Source organism: Manacus vitellinus, unplaced genomic scaffold (assembly GCF_001715985.3).
Source record: "Manacus vitellinus isolate BGI_N305 unplaced genomic scaffold, ASM171598v3 scaffold_48_pilon, whole genome shotgun sequence".
In the NCBI taxonomy this organism is placed as follows: domain Eukaryota; kingdom Metazoa; phylum Chordata; class Aves; order Passeriformes; family Pipridae; genus Manacus; species Manacus vitellinus.
This window is the reverse complement of record NW_021940593.1, coordinates 2,379,052-2,399,209: the sequence shown is the minus strand read 5'-3', so window position 1 is coordinate 2,399,209 and position 20,158 is coordinate 2,379,052. Positions and strand designations below refer to the sequence as shown.

The 20,158-nt window shown below is 43.2% G+C and overlaps 1 protein-coding gene across 2 annotated transcripts; it reads right to left on the bottom strand.

Annotated features, from left to right (window-relative positions):
• Window positions 1-53: 53 nt before the first annotated feature.
• LOC103764979 (core histone macro-H2A.2) lies at window positions 54-16,036 on the bottom strand. Of its 2 annotated transcripts, none has more exons than XM_008931930.3 (8): window positions 15,850-16,036; window positions 9,942-10,048; window positions 8,539-8,736; window positions 7,169-7,279; window positions 5,875-5,974; window positions 4,865-4,954; window positions 3,264-3,438; window positions 54-749 (listed from the first exon to the last, which is right to left on the bottom strand). In XM_008931930.3, exons 1-8 carry the CDS (start codon window positions 16,019-16,021, stop codon window positions 584-586), a joined length of 1,119 nt encoding a protein of 372 aa, XP_008930178.1. In that variant the 5' UTR covers window positions 16,022-16,036; the 3' UTR covers window positions 54-583. The 2 variants fall into 2 exon arrangements, 1 of the variants encoding a protein (XP_008930178.1); XR_001921589.2 differs by having other exon boundaries at window positions 642-749; window positions 3,264-3,376.
• Between the last annotated feature and the right edge of the window lie 4,122 nt (window positions 16,037-20,158).

Sequence of the window (20,158 nt, the reverse complement as noted above, 5' to 3'; positions counted from 1 at the left end):
GAGAAATTCCCAGAACGAAATTAGGGATTATAACAATAACCACGCTTGACACATTTTTTTTCTTATAAAACAAACAAAATCAGCATGAAATATTCTCAGTAATTACAGAGGTTATTGTGAGTTAAAAGCAAAACAGAAGCTTCTCATGCATCACTTCTAAAATCCTTTTCCCCTCTCTCTGTGGGCTGAAGGCAGTTTACCATCTACCCTCAAGGGAGGGGAAAAGGGAAACATTTTTAAGAGCTTTCTTTAAAGTGGTGTGTGTGGAGAAATCATCACTACAAATCTAAAATGAGGTTACTCTTTAAAAACTCCTAAACTAAAGTACCAAGGGACACTAAACCCCCAAAAACAGATGGTAACTCAATTGCTTAAGGTGATAGAAATGGCTAGAGGATGCTGATAGCATGAAGAAATCGGACTAAACCCCTCTCATCTCTAGTCACAGCTCTTCATCAAGTCACAACACATCACACTACTACCACTCCCCCTCCTCATCACATTGAAAAAATAAAACCCACCTCTAATGCTTTTAATGCTACTCAAGTTTGTTGAAAAATAAAGTTTCATTTGGCTGCCACTGCTACTTGGTGTCTAGCTTGGCCATTTCTTGCACGTAGATGCCGATGCTTTCGCTGTCGAAGAGCAGGAAGTAAATGTTCTTCAAGGAGGAAGAGCTGGTGCCATCAAAATGGGTGGAAATAGCTCTGAGAGTCACCTGGGCTGCCGTCTGTTTTGGGAAGCAGTTTCTGTGTGGGAGGGGAAGGGAAGAGCACAGGTGAGTGTCACAGGGCAGGCACCGGGTACACGTGATGCTGAGAGCAACCAGCCAGCGCTGCTGCCAAGACAGTGCCAGTCACAGTCTGGCACATCCAGAAGCAAACCCCAAGGTTTTGATAGCAGTATTCACCTGCTGCTATATCAGTCTCCTTGCTGGCACAGCTGCTGTTTTCAGTTGCTTCTCCTTTTTATAACCACGCAAAGGTTTTTTTTAATGCTCCCCCCCCCCCTTAGAATTAAACTTTTCCATGCCATGCTGGGCAGGCTAGAAAGTTCAAAGGATGATTATGGTTTTTTAGCTGAAAACTGAAAAAAAAAAAACAAACCCAAACCCAAAACATCACCTACTTAGCTGACTTCCTCACTCTGTCATTAAAAATACTTTGCTTGGGACTCCTGTGAAAATAATTGAAATTACAGCTCCAAGCCAAATTAAGGTCAAGACACACTCATTCACTCATTTTGATGGTAATATTCTCTAACCTACAATCTGAACAGCTAAAAGCTACCGGTTGTTACAGTATGTGGGCTTTTTAATTCCTATTTAGATTCTGCTGCATGATAATACTCCAGAGGAATTTTGATCCACGCCAAAAATAGTTGGTCAGCACAACCTAGGCCGTGCCCTTCCTCTGAGATAGGATTACATATAAAACTTTTGTGCTCTGAAAAAGGTTTGTCTAACTTATACTTACAGGTCTTTGGTGGGGCTACAGCAGAACACACAGATAAGCCATTCCAGTGCCTAACAATCCTCACACTTGAGAGATTACAGTATTTCTTCTAATAGCATCCAGAACTGCCTTTGCAGTGTTTTTTCCTTTCCCCCCACCTTTTTGGTAACATTTGCACGTGTTTTGTATTTCACTTTCTACATTTAGTACTTCTCACTTCTCTTTACTCAGTTTTATGTGAGTGATTTCAGACTACCTCTCATATTTATACTGAAAACCATCAAAAAGATCTGGCTCGACTGAAATATCCCACCTATTGTAGTGTTACATCAGTTACTGCAAACAGTCCCTAGGATGGGACAGAGGAAAATGTAAAAAATTCACAGGACTGATGCAGCATAATTCGTGATCTACTCACAAACCCAGTATTTCCTGGGCAGAATGTAGGGAGAATAAAACGAAAACAAAGCCATTAAGAACGATTTAAAAAATTCTTCCCTTTTTTCAGAAAATTTTGAGGTCCTTTGATAAATCTTACCACGTGGTAAGAGTTATTCTATTTTCTGTTAGCAGGAGTAATTGTAAGAGCAACAGAGAGTGACATGGAACAAAGCAGCAGAAGGGTCTCCATCAAGACTAATGGTCCAAGACTGGATTATTCTAATTCTATGCTCACAGAAGACAAGAGGTCTCAAAACTATTTCTATTGGCATTAAAAGCTACAGTTCATTTTTGAAAGGTGCTCTTTATTATTAAAGAGTGTTAAAAAATCACGATTTGCTCTGACTGAAAACCATAAACAAAAAGATCTGTATATAAAAAAAAAATCACTAAATATTGCACTGCCCCTCTATTTATTCTTTTGTCCTGATTCATAAAAATATTATTCTGCTTTGAAAATTGTCTGTGTAAAAATGGCACTTCCACCTCCTGTGTTTTCAGTGATGTGGGGTGATTCCACTGATCAAAACACAGTTTGACTTTCATTTTACTCACTGTCGGGCCAACACAACTGGCCTGTACTATGTACTCTATTCTTCGGGCCCCTCTACCAAAACCAGCAGATACATTTCAAATCCAATATAAGCCTTAGAACTCTAACACAGAAGAACAAGTTCTGCAGTTAGCAGGGCTTGTCTAACGTTTCTTGTGATCAGGGACCAACAAACTGTTGGTTTAAAAAGAAGTTAAAAAGAAAAAAAAAAAGAAAAGGATAAATACTTCGGATTTCTTAGTCAACCACATTTTGTTTGCTAGTCACTGAGACAGAAACACAGCTAGTTTCATAGTTCCCTTTTTAAAGCAAATATTCATTTGAGAAACATTTTCTTTTGAAAAAAGAGATTTTGTGTGACTCGTCTGTTTAATCTATATTGCCAGGGTGACTTAAGTGAGCACCCCACACCTACTTACCTACCTCAGGTTGCATCCCTATTACCTGCCCTCAGTATTATGCTGGTATAATCTTATTAGTACAAATGCAGTTTTAATAAGACCCCTACAGCCAAACAAAGGGACCTGAGGGGGTGTAGGCCCGTAGCAGAGGAATGAAAATGAGTGCCCAGCAATACAAAACACAGCAAGCCCACTCAGCTCTCCTGTGAGGTGGCTAATTTCTCTTCACAAAGCCTTTCTGGCAGTGTCCTGCCAGCGCTGCCCTCGAGGCTGGTTTCCCCTGGAGCAGCACAGTGTGGCAGGGGCAGAGGCAGGGTCACAGAGCAGAGGGCACTGCCCCAGCAGCAGCTCTCTGACAGCTAATTACACCACTGCTCCCTGACACAGAACCCTCCTGTGCAGCCAGAGTCCTACCTGCCGCTGGGGAACGGGGGGAACGCCACGGACTTCAACTTCTTGTCTTCTGCAGCTGTTAAGCAGTTCTTGACAGTCTCCTCGAGCTGCTCTTCACACTTGTCCGAGCCCCACTGTGGGATGTGACAGTGGATGACAAACTTTGCTGCTAGGCCGCTAGACTGAGTGAGTGCAGCTAACACAAACGGAAACGTAACATTTAGTGTCGAACAGGAACCACCCTGCGCTGACCTCTCAGCCCAACGCACTTCTTAATTACATCACCTCTCCAAAGAAATACATTCGGAATTACGACGCGCCACAGTGGCTCGCTCGCAGTCATAACCTGACTGCCTCATCATCACCTTTGTGATCAGTGGTTATTTCTTTGGAGACCAAAGAACCCAGGGCTCATTTGGTTAGCACACAGTTATTCAGTAATGGTTTTCAGCTCTCTCATTCAGCATGGCCTCGGAGGTTTTTTTGTGCAGAGCACCGAAACCTCGCCCTGAACACGGCAGCGCTAATCCCCCAACAGACATTTCTGCAGTGCTGTCACCCAATGCTTTGCACAAATATCCTGCATCATCATCACCATCATATTACAGCTCCAGAGTGTTGGGGAGTAATATTTACACAGCTGGGTAATTTCAGATAAGGACAAGAAAATCAAAGATGCTTGTTGAAGGTCCCCACCAGTTATGTCCAATTAGGAAGCTCAGATTAATTTTTCAGAAAGCCTAATATTTCTCCAGGACCTGCAGAGTCCACAGCATGGCATCAGTTTGCTTTTGTTGTAACTGTGACCATCAGAACTACTGGAAATCTGGGTCTGGGGAATCTCAGGTTAAACTCTCTGATATTAGCTGTGCAGGATGAAATTAGCCCAGGGATAAAAAACTTTGAAGTATTCACATGTCCACCATTACAGAGAAAAGCAGTTTACTTTGATTTTAGGGCAGATAAATTTGATTAGATGTGAAAGTGAAGCACATTATCTTGTATGAAAATTTCCCTGTCATTTGAGATTATAAAACTAGGCTACTCATTCAGAAAATTTCCAAAATGAGACAATTTAAAACATTTACTTTCTTGAGTATTGAGATACTAAGTCAGATAAGACATATTATAACTTTCTGTAATCCGTCTTCCAGCCACCTTTAATCCATATAAACTGGTTTAATTTGTCCACAAAGGAAAGCACAAGCTCAAGTCCCAACCCATTCACTGCTACAGATGCACTAAACCCTTGCAGGGAGCTCTTCTAATAATTTAGCTGTAGTGCCTGAACAATTGCTCTTCTGAAAATCAGTACAAACACAGCAGGAAAGATGGCACATAGGTGACAGCACAAGATTTTCTTAGTTTTGGGGCTCCTGCAGACAGAAGTTGACTAAGAGAAATTAATCAGCCCAAAGACAGAACATGCACAGCACACAGGTATCCTATTCCTCCTTTTTTGCCCCCTCAGCAGGTTGCTCACATCAGCAGCAGCTTCGAAGAGGAAACATTTACATCACACAAGCAAAGGCACATATATAATCCAGAACAGACCAGAATGTCCAGAGAAAAGAACATATGAAATGAGCTGTGTCCAAGGCAGACTGCAGTATCCTTTTTACCTTCAGCAACTTCCAAAGGTCCTTGAGATTTGCGAAGCTCTTTCACTGTTTCTAAAAACTCTTTTCCTCCAGCCTTTTCCAACGCCTTGCCTGCAAGGACACGGAGCAAAAGGCCTTGGCTTCGGAGCATCAGCGTGGAAAAACAACTCTGCATTCTTTAAAAGAACACTGTACACTTATTATCCTGTCTCCCTCTATCAGCAGCAGCTGATGTTTATGTTTGCCACTGTGCCTAGACACAGATAAAGTTACTTTTTATTGGTTTTGAAGAGCCCTCTATTATATTACTGGAAATGACTTTAATATAAATATCTGCAAGAAAGCTGTCTTACTCTGATTTATGGCTAAAATAGTGAGGATTTTCAGGACTCAGATTTTCAGCCTCCAGAATCAGTTCAGCATACAAACCCTACTGCTTGCTGAAACAAACACAGCTGAGATACCAGTGAAGGTCTTGATGAGTACAAAACAATGATCCCAAAGCCTGTTACTAGATTCTGTGCCCCCCTACGTGAGGGGCTAATAGCTTTTTACCTCCCTCCTGCTTCAATTTCTGCATTTGTAATGATAATATTTCCTTATTTCACATGAGCAGGATAAGGCTTTGTACATGAGTATTTCTAAATTATGTCATATCCTATACTGAAAAGCATAATTAGCAGTGCTATTAATGTATAAGTTTTGTAAGAGAAATTTCAGAGGCAAACATAAAAATAATCCAAGAAAAGACAGCAGTAATGATTATTTACACCTTTGCTGCTCACGTGCTTCAACCAGTTATCTGTGTTTTGCTTGTCACAAGGCATCATTAAAAAAAAAAAAAAGAGATAAATTAGTGATTAGCCTGTTATACCTAGTCAGATCCAGCCTGATTTTCAGAAGTGTTGTAAATGATATTTATGGCCTGGGGAAGATTCAGATGAAACAGGATGGGATCTCAGCAGGCAGCCAGTAGACCAGCTACTGTTCCAACTCTAGATCTGTTTTTTCTGCCTGTAGCAGAGCCTCACCTATTTCCTCCTTGAGATCTATTTCAGCAGTTGTGGGGTGAACGATGCCTTCTACTTTCATGGAGCCAATATGGCTGATGTCACTCTGTGTCAGAGAAAGCTGAAAAATAATAATGAGGGGACAGGAAAAAAGTAAAATAGTAACGCGAGTGCAAAAGCATTTTCATACCACAAAAAAACTAAAATGAAAGAAGTCTGGATTCAGCCTTTCAGAGATCAGTTATTTTATTGTGTTCAGTATGTGTGATTCTGATTTTCAGCTTTTGATTAATTAATTTGCACACCGCTCCAATTATTTGGTGATGTGCCCACAGCTTGGGAGTTTGCTCCAGAGGAAGTTACTGCTAGGAAAATCAGTGTTCTAGCATCACACTTCGGAGAAAAAAGGGTTGATTTTGGAAATGCTTTGGTTTAAAGAGAAAAATAAAGAAACTAAAAAGTGTTTCTCCTGCAGAAGCACTTGCCCTCAGAGAACTACTGTAAGGGGGCTGAGAAAATGGGCTGAGCACTGTCCTGATCTATGAAGGCTTCACAACCCCAGTGATTAATTACCTATTCCTGGCATAAATAATAATAAAAAATTGATTATATTCCCATAGCTAAATCTGTAAGAAGACCTCCAGATTAATTCAGAGGGTTCAAAAATTAAGGAAGACAAAAAAACCTTCTTGTTCTTGGAGAGTACAGGGGAACAAAAAGTAATAAACACAAGGCACAGTTGATGGAACACCAAGGAGATGTATTTTGGTGGGACAGTTTTGTAACTCTGGCCAGGCAAGATGCCACAGCCTGTGCTGAGATGGAGCAGTAGGAACGTTCTGCAGCTCTGGTGATGTCCTCAGTTGGAACACTGACAAAGCAGAGTCCCACAGCCCACTTTCAGATGGAGCACCCGGGCTTCTGGCACAAACCAACAAGCTCTGGGTGATCCTGGGACCTGGCCCAGAAATATTCTTTGAGAAACAATAAATAGCCTAGAAGTTTAAACCTGGTTTGGCAGTATGTCAGCACAACACAGACAAAGCCAAACCGATCAAAACCCCAGTCCTGCTCAGGCCAAGAAATGACTCAGTGTGGATCTCTGCAGAGGGGCTGACCAGCATTGTTCTTGCAAATCTTTTATCTGCAGACATACTTTTGAGACCTTGCCAATGACTGGAGCGAGTTTTGGCCTTAAGTTTGGAACCACTAAGGCAGAACACAGAGATTTTGCAGTGCTGTTGGATCAAACTCATCCTTTTGTTAATGCCAGGCCCCACTGCTGTGATCCCAATCCGTTCTGACTTCGTATTACCTTTTGCCCTGGCACAAGGCTCTTGGAGGACAAGATAGTGAAACCATCCCCAGGTCCATCCTCAGATGTTGAGTTCGAAGCTCCTTCTTTTTCATTGTCTTTTTGTTTGTTCTATTTGAGGGGAGAAAAAAAAGCAAGGAAGCAAGGACTCTCAAAAGGGGAAAAAAAAATCGACATATACCATTATTGAATAATGGATAGATTTAATCAGTTACTATAAATCTAATCTTCTCAGATCAATATATTACTTGTAGCCTTCTAATCCCCAAAGATTATATAACAACAGAGGTCTGCTCTGTTTATATAATGCTAAACATCAGTGGTTCATCTGAGGTATTATATACACTTGTGGTTACATTCAGATTCGGGGCACCCACAGCCATCTGTAGTTTCACTAACAATCAAAGTTGTATTTATGGGTGGGTGTGTGCTAGTTTATTTTTGTTGCTAACAGAGCAGAGCTCATAATAAATCAGATTTAGTAACTTAGTAACCCAGTCAAATATCCCAATCTGAAGAAAAAACAACTTTGTGATCTGAAAAAAAACCTGTTAAGTCTCAGTTAATAAATCATAAATCCTTCTTGCTGCTTAGCTCCAGGAGCAGCAAACACACCAGCCCTAGAGGGCTGCAGGAGCATCTCCTCACATCTTTCAGTATTTGCTTTAAGGTATGTCAAGAAGCTAACTCTTCCTAACAAGTTCAAACTCTGATGTGCACCATTCAAAGTAAGGTGGTGGCTGAGATCAATACACAGAGGCATCCTAATAAACATCCTATTAAGCAACTCCTGTTTTCTTTTCAAAAGTTGTCTCTGCATCCTCAGCTACGTAACTCTATCAAAGCTTAAAGGTCTCTAGAAAAATGTGCTTAATGCAAGTTTAAAAAGCTTAAGTCAAAGCTTAATATCATCTAATCCTACCCAAACAAAACCTAGCAGCATTTTAAGGTGCATGCTCTGGAAGGACAAACCAAGAGCACTGATCTGGGTTACTGCTTTACCAAATTAAACCATTTTGGATAGTGACACAGGAAGGGCAACCACGAGGGAAGGTGCAGTGCTCAAGTTCTGATTCATTTATTCTTCTTTTAAAACCCACTAACAACAGCACAGCTAAGAACACGTGGAACAAAGAGCTTGTCACAATGGCACTGCCATGCCACGTCAGGACAAGTTCTCTGGGCAGTTAGGAAAATCTCTAACAGCAATTCAGTAACTGCACAAGGCTGAAGGCAAGACATCCCTCCAGTACACGATGTTTAAAAGCAAGAGCTCACTGCCACACAGTGTGGAGGTAAAGAGATTCCACACAGTTATCAAGAAAGTAGTGCAAAGGGCAGCATGGAATGTGCACCTGCCTTGTGCTTACTTTTTTGGATGTCCGGGCCTTGGGAGACTTTGCCTTCTTCCCACTCTTTTTGTTCACCATGGATTTCCTCCCCTTCTTCTCGGGAGCAGGGGAAAGGATGGTCTCAGACTTGCCTTTGGCACCCCGTTTCTTGGCCAGAAGCTCAGGCTGAATTCTGGGCAGGACACCCCCACTTGCAATAGTCACACCTTTTAGCAACTGCCAGGAGAAGCAGTGTAGAGAAGCATATTACAGATCCTCTTAGCCCACACCACCAAAAAACTGTTAGGGACAAAATCCACAATACAAAGGAACTTGGCAGGTGACAGCAAAGTCAGCCAGCACATCCTGGGAACTCTGCTGCTGTACAATCACTCTTGTCTCTTCCAGTGCAGTGATCCTTGTGCAAACTTGTCCTTGGTGGCTCAGAAACACTGAGTGTGGGCAAAATAAGAAAAGTGCCTGTCCCACAGCCCTGCTCAAAGGACTGGATGCAGACCCCTTTGGCAGGGAAACATGCAGTGACAAAGCAAGGAAGAGCCCCAAGGACCTGCTCTGCAGAGACAAACAACAGGAGTGGGCTGTGATACTATGTGGAGGACAATGTCTGGCTAATTCCTAACAGACAACACTGGATCTCTGTAGATCCCAGTTCACAGGTCACCGCCCAGAACCACAGAGCTGGGAAAGGGCTGGTAGTGTTAGCATGCTTTTCCTTCTCTCCTGGCCTCTGCTTTGACTTTTCAGTCTGCTTGAGTAGAAACAGTCACATGACTTCATGGGCACCACATTTTCATTATTTAAAGCAGACAAATTAAGCACAGGAGTATTCAAAGTGTGAATGATGTCATCCATCTTAACATGGGGCCCACCAAGAAGAGATACTCTGATGCTGCCTGAACCTTTTTGGCATCCCTGAATAGTACAATTTACAGGCCATCCTAATGATTTCTGTCCTCACTCACCAAGTTTAGCAGAAGTGAACCCACACGTGATCCTGAGAGTCAGAGCACTGCAAACCACAGCTAATGGGCAAAAGGGTGGGGAGGCAGCAACAGAGTGAGCCAGATCCCTACCCAAGTCGGGCCTCACAGCCAGTATAATGGAAAACACACATTTCTAAGATTTTTGGGAAAAGGTCTTGCATAAGGTACATTTTCTTCAAGTGTTGCATGTCCCTGAGAAGAATGAAGCATCAAGCCTACACACTTCAACAGGACCCACAGGCTACAAAAGAAGCAACATTTATGTCCATAATATTTAAGATAAGGTATCTCAGAACCTTTGGTTTTGTTTGCTTTTATTTAAGAGGGCGCGGTCTTGCCTTCTGCTCTGACAACCACGTTCATGTCTCAGACTAAACTGTTTCCAGCCTTCCCCTATGCCACAGCACGTGACTCCTGCATTAAAAAGTGAACAGGTACCTGATTCAGTTCCTCATCATTTGCAACTGCCAGGAGGATGTGTCTGGGGGCAATCCTCCCTTTCTTGTTGTCCCGCGCCGCGTTTCCCGCCAGCTCTAGAATTTCAGCTGCGACACACCGAGATAAAAATGAGCAACAAAAATGCACCTCAGGTACACGCTGCAGTCACGCTTTACATCCCTTCTTAACATCCATTTACCTTCTCGGGACGTTTCCAGATTTAAAGGGTCTTTGCTACGGAAAGGCAGAAACCAAATCCCACTCCATGTATTTGTAAATTTAGGTCAATTAATTTGTCCTTCCCAGTAACCCCTAAAGGAGAGCTAGCAGAAAATGTTTTAAGCTCGGTTCACATCATTTCTTTTAGAAGCCCCAAGTCATGATTCTTTCAAAAAGACAAAAGAACTACCCTATAAAAATGTACATTAGCAGTCCAACATTTAGCAGTAGCACCATAACAACAAACAGTCAAGCATGCAGTGAAAACCCAAACCTGGCACAGACAGCTCTGCCAAACAGCAAGGATTCTCAGGACTAGGTAAGATGAAGACTGAGGTGCATTTGAAGAAGTACTTGGAAAGCCAGCACACTAGCCAGGCACTGCTGGAATAAAAGGGCACTGAAAATCTGTGAGAAGCTTCATTTCAGATCAAGATATGAGAGGTTTGCCTTAGGTGCAAGCAGAGACAACGTAAGAGCTTCAGTGCACAAAATATTGACAGAAGGTTCCTTCTACATCTCTGGGAACTGGAGGTCACTTCAAAAGTAGTTTCTCTAAATTATCAGTAACATTTATATTGCAACCAAAGTCACCGAGCTTCTCCTAAGTGTTATGGAGGAAATATAGGCACATCTTTCTAAGTTTATTTGGACTGCAGTAAACAATCATTAGAATTCATTAACTTACACAGTTTGGCCCCTACTCAGAAGTTATTTCTCAGGTAAGAACTCTACTGAAACACTGGGAAGGAAGAAGGGATTTTTTCTTCCCCCCTCCCCTCCAAATAATCACAAAAATCACATTCAAACTTCATTTCATTTTAAAAGCATACAGTGTCCCTGTCTTTTGGTTTTGGGGTTTGGGGTTTGTTGTTTGCATTTGTTTGTGTTTTGCATTTCATACAGGGGTATGAAAACTACACCCCATCAGTGTCCTAATGATACCTTACTCCTAAATAAAGAACTGTAACCATTATAAGAAGAAGGACTTTCATGAAGAATTTAGTGGAAAGGTACATAATGCTGTCTGGCTAAAATCCAGATGATTTCAACATGAGGCTTAGCTCTCGGCTCTTGGGAAAAATACAAGTTTTCAATATCACTCAGTAAGAATAACAAAAGTACGTATTTGTCTTCCAGTTTTCACTAGCATACAGTGAACATATTTAAATGAATGCTGGAGATGTAAAAGCCTATCTTTTTAAATTTATGTGCATATTCACAGTGAATTGTAAGAGCTAGGGGAGGAACCTCTCAGCTCTAGCATTTCCTAGAGTCTGTCCTGGATTTTAACAGAGACTGAAAAGAAATTCTGCATAATCCAGCTATATTCACCCCCACGGGGCTGGAAGTTTCAGACCCTCTCCCAGGCCTCTGCCAGTAGAGCTAAGGCAGCAGCAGACAGCAGGAACAGATTCCATCCATTGTGCAGACCAGCAGAGAGCAAGAAAAGAGGCCCAGGCTTCTCCAGTGGGTTTTGCAGATGTGTGCTGATAGCAGAGGAAAATTGCATCGGGGGGAAAAAAATATCCAGAAAAGCAACACATACTTACCTGCATGGGAACTGAAGTTCTTTCAGGTGTGCCAACAACAGGCACATCCTGCTACCTGTGTGCTCACCCCACTCCCCCAGGTTTGGGTCCTTTGGCCAGCAGCATCCTGATGGTGCACCCAAATGTCCTCTGCCTAATGTCAAGAGCAAAAAAGGCAGAACACTCAAATGCCAGCCATCCACCACAGGACACTGGGAAGAAGGGAATCCGAGGCAGAGGTGATGTATGGCAGACTGTGGAAAATGTATATACAACTTACCAAAGGACGCCAAATGTCTGCATAGGTAAATAATCACCTTACCTCCTTCTAATGGTGGTTTATATGCATATTTTTCTAATGGTAGAGGCAGGGACTCATAGTCTTAATAATATAAAATGGCACTTGCAAAATACACATCAAAACTAGAGGTATCAGTTGTCACATCCTCTGCTGATAATAACAGATTCGTAAAGAAAGTGCTTTACATTTCAAGCAGAAGCATCTTAACAGCTGAGGTTACCTAAATTCTAAGACCAGTCCAAGAATATAGGCCCTATAACAAAAGCATGTACTACAACAAGCTCTCTGGGAATCGGGCATCTTGATATTCTCAGCCATAAGTTGGTTTTACTTTATGTGCTCTCAGCAGCAGGCAGTAAGAATTAAAGTGAAATCTGAAACAACCTTGCTTCCCTCAAGATTCAAAACCCACAAAGGTGCCTCCACACCAGAAGTGTAACTTCAAGTCCAGACATCTTCAGCACAGGGGGCTACAAGCAAACCAGCTCCTTGAGGGACTCTGGCACACATGGAATGCTGGGCTACAGAGCAGTGCCCAGAACTCTCCACTGGCTCTACCCAACACTTCTTTTTAAAGTATCTTCAAAGGAGCCTTTTCTCTTCTTTGATAAGCACTCAGAGCAGGGAAGAATATAACTCCCTCCCAGCCGACAGGAGCAGCAGCCAAGCCATGACCTGAATGGGATTACATCTCCTCATCCTGTGACATACAGAAAAAAGAGGTTTCTCTGGCTGATGGATCAACACATTTGGAGTGTCTGTGAAGTAAAAGCCTCCTAGCCAGGCCAAAGGTATTTGTTCAGCTGAGCTCAGCCTGTTTCTGTGAAGCTGGACTGATAAGAAAGGTCTATGAGAATTACTGATAGCAAACTGGAAAGATTTCATACAGGTTATTTATCTTGTTTTCCACCTCCCCTTTAGGATAAGTTGTGTGAGGCAGATCATGCCAGGTGATTTCTGTGAAGAAAGAAGCCTTTCATGGTGATGTGTTCTGCCCTAATTTAGAGGGGATGGCTTTCCATTGGCATCTTCCATGAGTTCCTCTGAGCAGCACCCCCCCTTCACATGACTTCTGCCTCCTAATCAAGGGGCATCTGCATTCTCTGCCTGCTTTTTGGGAAGGTGCACTGTGGGACACGTGCAGCTGATGTTTGATCTAGATGACTGTGACTGCAGTCAGCCCTGTGCACACTCAGAGCATGAGTCTGCTGCAGACTCCATAAATCCAATGGGACCGAGTCCAATTTTCCAGAGCTTTAACTCTGAAGCCAGTGGAGCCCAACGCTGTTCCAGCAAATAAAACTTTCTAGACAGGAATTAAGCTGCAGTTTTGCAATATGATTTTCCAGCCTAAGATATAAAACAGCATAGAGAGATTTAAATGAAAGGCATAGAGACCCTTTTGTAAAGCATCAAATCTCTGCTCAAATGCAGAGAAGCACTCAGGGATTTAGAGAAGTTCTCATGAATGCCTTAACACAACAAAAATATATGGTTTGACCTGCTTCTGTGAAACAGCTAAAAAGCCAGACTCCCTTATTGCCACCGTGCCAGATTTAGCCTGAAGCAGTTCCCCTGCATGCAGCCTTTCATCCTGAGTAACCAGCATTTCCTAAATGCAAGTCCACGAGAAAAGAATGGCATTTGTAACAGGAAGCATCAGATAACGTTAAGAAAATTTGCCAGTTTGACATGTAATCCCCCCTTTAACAACAGCCTTGGAAAAACACATTTTGTTTCTACAGGCTTACCAAAACCCAAGACTTTATTCCCACAAAGTATTAGTAATAACTAGATCAGCAGGGTTAGATGTTGCAACACTGTTTTTTTAATCGAACTCTCCACCTTTGTAGTATTTCCAAACAAAACTCTGGACAGAGCACAGAAACTTTGTTTTGGAAAGGCCACTATCCACCAGCAATAGGTGTTTGCTCAGAAACATTACTCCATTCTATGACAATATATGCAGGCTTGGGTTCTCTGCTCAACCAAGCAGCTTAAAATAGCATTCCTTTACAATTTATGTGGGCTCCCAGCCCACACCTCTAGCAATTTTCTTGCCCAGTTCACTACACATTCTTTTTTTTCCCTAAAACAAAGAGTAGGCCCACACATAATCTGTCCATATAATATTAATGACCCAAATTAAACTGCATTTACTAGCCAGGAGCAGAGCCAAGATATACATTGTTCTAGTTCAGGTAATAGGTCAACAGTGCTGACCATAACTCAGTCTGCACTACCGAAATGCTGCACACACCAGATGTGCTGCTGACAATTTATTACTGCACCTTGTAATAATTGCCACAGTTCAGAACAAGCATCTCCAAATGTTTATCCTAGAAGCTCCTTTGAATGCTCTGGATCCATGTGGAGTGGGAAAAGAAAAGACATATTCCTCCCCAGACAGAGGGTCAGCAGAGTCACAATGCAGCACATTATGTTATAAAAGTTAGTGTGATTTCTTCAACACGAGCAATACTTTGTCACTCCAGCTCCAGAAGTAGCCTCAGAAAACAACAAAAAAGGTCAATTCTCATCCTGCAGTGTACCAGCACAAACATGGAAGTTTCTGTAATATGCTATTAGGCATCATCAGAAATTTAATTTTAATGGTGAAATTAGTGAAATTTAATAGTGAGATTTTATATTTTCTCCACACCTTTGAAAGAAAATAGTGCTTTTATTGCCTGGTAGTGAGAACAGGCTTTCATGTGTAAAAAAGACAGAGATGTTTATGCAAAGCCTGGCATGCTTTTACATGGACACCAAGGCTCCATGCAAGCTTCTTCCTGCCACTTTGGCAATAAACTATGCTCCTGAAACACAATCCACTCAACTAATTCCATCCAGGCTGTGACTCCTCACTGATTCTCTAATGCACCTCAGTCTTGATCTGTAACACCTGAGTAGCCTGAACCAGAATCCTCTCTGCACCGTGAGTTCTAACAATTTCCTAAAGTGTTATTTTCCATAATTAAATAAGAAACTGAGCAGATGTGACCACAGGACACTCCAAAACATTACTGCACAGAATCACAGGATATTGTATCACCACGTGACACCTGCCCCTTCCTCTGAGTTCAGTTTCAGAAAGGAAGGAAAAAGAAATCTTGGGGTACCTGGGAAGATTTAAACCCTGAAGCATTTTCTTTACACGCTTAGGCAAAGCAAAAGTGTTTTTAAAATACAAAAGAACAACCTTTATATTTCATAACACTTTTGACACTGTCCTGCAAGGAGAAACACAGCCAGCAAAACAGTTTGCTCACTTGAAAAGCACAAAAGATGTACAAGGTAGGTTTACTTTTTTTCTCCTGTTATTCACAGAATCACAGAATCTGCTGAGCTGGAAGGGACCCATAAGGATCATCTAGTCCAGCTCCTGGCCCTGCACAGGACCATCCCCAAGAGTCACACCATGGGCCTGAGAGGGTCATTCAAACACTCCTTGAGCTCTGCCAGCCTTGGTGCTGTGACCCCTGCCTGGGGAGCCCAACCACCCTCCGGGGGAAGAACCTTGTTCTAATATCTGACCTAAATCCCCTCTGGCACAACTTCAGGCCACTCCCTCAGGTCCTGGTCACTGGTCACATTTAGGTGTGTCAAAAGCTTAACATAATAATATAACATCAGTTATTATCCTGTCCAGCTGGTGCCTCCATAGGAGAAAACTTCCACCCTTGGTCTCTTCAAGAAACAAGTTAACCTCCTCAGCATTCTTAGCAAACATCAACAAGTGCTGCGCCGGCAGAGCCTGATTTTCAGAAGTGCTCCCCGCGCTCCTGCCCCATCCCTTGGCCATGCCTGGCTCCCGTGCGTGCTCAGCAGCTGCAGGCCCAGGTTCTTGGTTTACCTGCGAGGTACTCTATGACAGCTGCCATGTACACGGGCGCTCCCACACCGATCCGGTACTTGTACGTCCCTTTCTTCAGGTAGCGCATCATCCTCCCCACGGGGAAGATGACGCCAGCCCTGCTCGAGCGGGACAGCTTGGACATCTTCTTCTTCCCGCTCCGGCCCGACATCTCGCAGCCTCGTGCTTCTCACCCCCCTGCTGACTCCGAACGCCCTGCTCCAAACCCACAGGCTGCAAGAGAAGGCAAACAGGGTTGGTGTTCAGCGCGTGGGAAACATCTTCGTGCATTGTTGTTGTTGTTGTTCCAGGAGGAAAAAATATCCAAGCCCACCCTCAATACCTGAGGCATTATTCATTAAAAGTTGGATAACTGGGATATTTGCTGTAACTTTGCTTTTGAACTGCACTGTCGGGAGAGCAATATCAGCAACAAAGAAAACAAACCTCATTTTCTCCGTATTTTTCACGAGATCACAGGCAAACAGGCAACAAACCCTGGAATCTGCCGCTCCACTCCAAAGGATGCGAGTGGTCCTATTACACCCCTAGTTCTCAGCCAAATAATGGGGATATTTTAACTCTGTTTACAAAACCTGGTTTTAACTCCATTTTGACAGCTGCCCTGGAGGCCCAATTACCAGCCTGGATACTCCTCTGAAGCCAACAAAGGTGGTATTTCTGTCAGTGAAGGCACAGCTACTTCATTCCCAGTATTCATTCACCCCAGTGAAACGAGGAAACACAAGGAGGGAGATAATTTGGGAGGGGGGGGAATAAATTATGAATTTAGGTGATATTGTTAAACTTTATCACAATCTTCATTTTAAACAGCCTTCTGGAAAAATAAAAATATATTTCATTTGACACCACTGCAAGCCCTCGGGAACAATCAACATTCACCCAAGCAGGGCACAGAAACCTGTTTCAGTCTTATCCTGATTATTATAAATGAAGTGCATGTACAAAGAGAGTCATCTGTCCATACAAAGCCAGGCATTCCCAGAAACCGTCTCATCCATAACAGCCAAAGCCAAGGGGCAGTTTCTACAATAACCCAACTTGAACGCTGGTTTCCTTTATGGTGTCAAGGAAAAAAATATCAGCAGGGATCTCTAAAACCCTGGCATGTCCTTGTGTATCGGCCAATTTTTTTTATTCTGTGTGCAACACATTACGTGGGCATGATAAGAAAAGTTGGGAAAGATTAAAGCAGCAAACCTATCAGACAGGGACACGTCAAAATTGCTGTTGCTCATCATCCCACTCCAAGCTCCCTGCTGACTGCCAGCCCGGAATCACGAGTGGTGGTAACAGAGCTCAAAGGGAAGGTAGAAAGGGGAGTGGGGAGACATGACAAGTTTAGAGATTGCCTCAGAGATGTAAGAGGATGCTGCGAAGGTGGAGAGAGTGAGTGTTCCCTACAGCAGTGGCTCTCACAGAAGCTGTGCAGCAGGGGGGGAGCAGAGCACCGGACTCGGTCAGACAGGAGGCAGCAGAACCTTCCCACAACTTTAACACAGTTACAGAATGAATGCCAGAATGACAGCATTGGATCTGCCCTGGGACTGGAGGTGATCTCCCAAGGTCCTTTCCTCAGTGAAACTTGCAATTTGTGACAAACTCCTTACAAACTTTCAGTTTCATAATAATAACAACCCTTAAAATGTGTCTTTTTCGTTCGAGGTAACCGACACTCAAACTACTGACTAAACGTAGGGAATTAGGTTTCTTAGCCATCAGAAGAGCCAATTTCTGGAACAGCCTTCACTTGTGAACAATATGAGCAACAGTAACTCATTTTAAGGTGGAACTTAATAAGTGTATGCAAGTAGGGCAGGAACTGGTTCCATCACCCAAGAGTTCAGTCCAGCACTGAAATCCCTACAGAGAGCCATGCTGGCAGAGTACACTACATGTATCAAAATCATATTAAGCTCACTCCTCATATGTTTGTTCCCATAGTATCAAATCCCACTTGCTTGTAAATCAATGGGAAAAGGCAAACATCAAGAGATTACACCCACAGAAAATACCATAGTTGTACTTGATCTCTGTGATAGAAAATCCAAACATATTTGTATATAACTAACCACATTGCCCTGGGCATGCTGTAGCGTTATATAAATTTATGTTTAATTACTCACTTCTGGCTCATTCTTCCATTGCCTCACTGAAAATTCCACGCAGTCTACTCCTTTATTTTCCCCTTCTCTCTCACAGCAAGCCTCAGCCATTTTTATCCCCCTGCTGCCAAGCCAGCTTTTGGAATCCCAAAATATTTTTCCAAATACACTGCAGGTGACAGAGCAGGTTATGATTGTGGGACTTTTTGAGATACATTTGTAAATACAAAAGAGGTTTCAAAACTCTGCTAGCACTGTCTCTCTCTCTCTCTCTCTCTCTCTCTCTCTCTCTCTTCTTTGCAACTTAACGTGGACCAGGGTACACTGAGGAGCAATACAGACAACACTGTGTTCATGTCTTGTCTTGAATCCTACAGGAGGCAATTTTTTGGTAGAGAGCCAAGCTATGGCATAGTCACATCAGCTCCTGTGGACCTGGACAAAGAAATGTGCACATCAGCTCCTGTGGACCTGGACAGAGGAATCCCACAGGCAAGGGTTTGGTTTCCTTTGCAGCACCATCACCTTGGAGGATGCCCCTGAGCTCAGCCCTGCCACAGTTAGGTAGGGCACTCACCTGGACTGCGACCAACAGGTAAAGAGCTACAAGTTGGGCACTGCCGTCCTAATTATTCTCTTCTGATGACACAGCCAAGCCTCAGGGGCTTCTCATTTGAAAAGCTCTCGAGTCTACCCACATGAATTCCCTCTGTGCCAGCTGATTCATCATCTCCACGTTTGTCCTCACAAAGCACAGCCTCCATTTAAAGATACGCCTGTGCCGTTCGTGCGAGGTCCGTCCTCGCTGAGCTGGAAGAGTCTATATCTGGCTACCATGACATCACGAGGCCTGGGCAATTTAAAGCGATTAATTTCCCCAATCCCTTAATTGGTCACAGCACACTCCTACTCTGCCATGACTCCAACATCCCTGTGTTGCTATGGGGGATTGAGCAGCTACCACATCTCCCAGAGCTCTCTGTGATGGAAACAGGGTAGACTCCTGCAAGCTGGGCGTTCATCTGTTGAGTTTTACCTTCTTCAGAGCCCAGACAACCAGTGACATTTTCCTTTTGCCTGCTGGAGAGAGCTCTGCCTCCTCACCTCTCTCAGGTAGGTCCGCTTTGGCCACTTGTAGGGTCCCTCCTCTGCAGATGTGACCACCCTCTTTTCTCCCACCACAGTTATCAGCAGAGGGTGAGGACTGCTCCACAAGGACACTGAGATGACAGACTGCCCTGGGATATTCCTCTCACCATTGTGCCATCTGCATCTCACACCACATCCCAGTGGATCAAGCTTTACCACAGCCACCTTACAACCGCATTTCTGTCCGTCCTACACAGGTTTGAGAGTTTGAAGAACAAACTCTCATAATCATCTTTGGACAGGAAAAGCACATATAACTTTTGGAAAATATGAACAACTTGTTGACACAGAAACAGATGAAACCCTCAAAAAAACCTGGACTTGGCCAGAAAACAATTTCAGAAATTAGTGTGTCAAGATGGGGCCAGAAAGCAAGGACTCACATCAGAGAGTTCAGTGCTGTACAAAATGCCTAAGAGACACCAAATCTAAATTTTTCTCTAAGAAAACCCACAGAGAACAGTAAAAGAAAGACTAGTTTGAACAATATAGCACCAAAACTCTTGCAGCACTGGTGGAGAACAGTAAATTCAGAGAAGGAGGAATTGCTTTTTGTTTTTAAATAGACAAATGGATTTTACACAGGTGATGTGGGATTTCCCAAGAAGGATTGAAAACATTTGGCTGTTATTTAATAGCTGTTACCCCAGAACAGCAGAGTGGTTTGCAGAACCAGACTGGCAGTACTTAGAATCACAGAATGGTTTGGATTGGAAGGAACCTTAAAGATCATTTCATTCTACCCCCTGCCATGGGCAGGGACATCTTCCACTATCCCAGGTTGCTCCAAGCCCTGTCCAACCTGGCCTTGGACACTTCCAGGGATGGGGCAGCCACAGTTTCTCTTGGCAACTTGTGCCGGGGCCTCAGCACCCTCACAGGGGAGAATTTCTTCCATATATCTAAACTAAAATCTCTTTTAGTTTAAAACCATTCCCCTTTGCCCTGCCCATGTAAAAAGTCTCTCTTTCTCTTTTTTATTCAAGTACTGGAAGGCTGCAATAAGGTCTCCCTGGATCCTTCTCTTCTCCAGA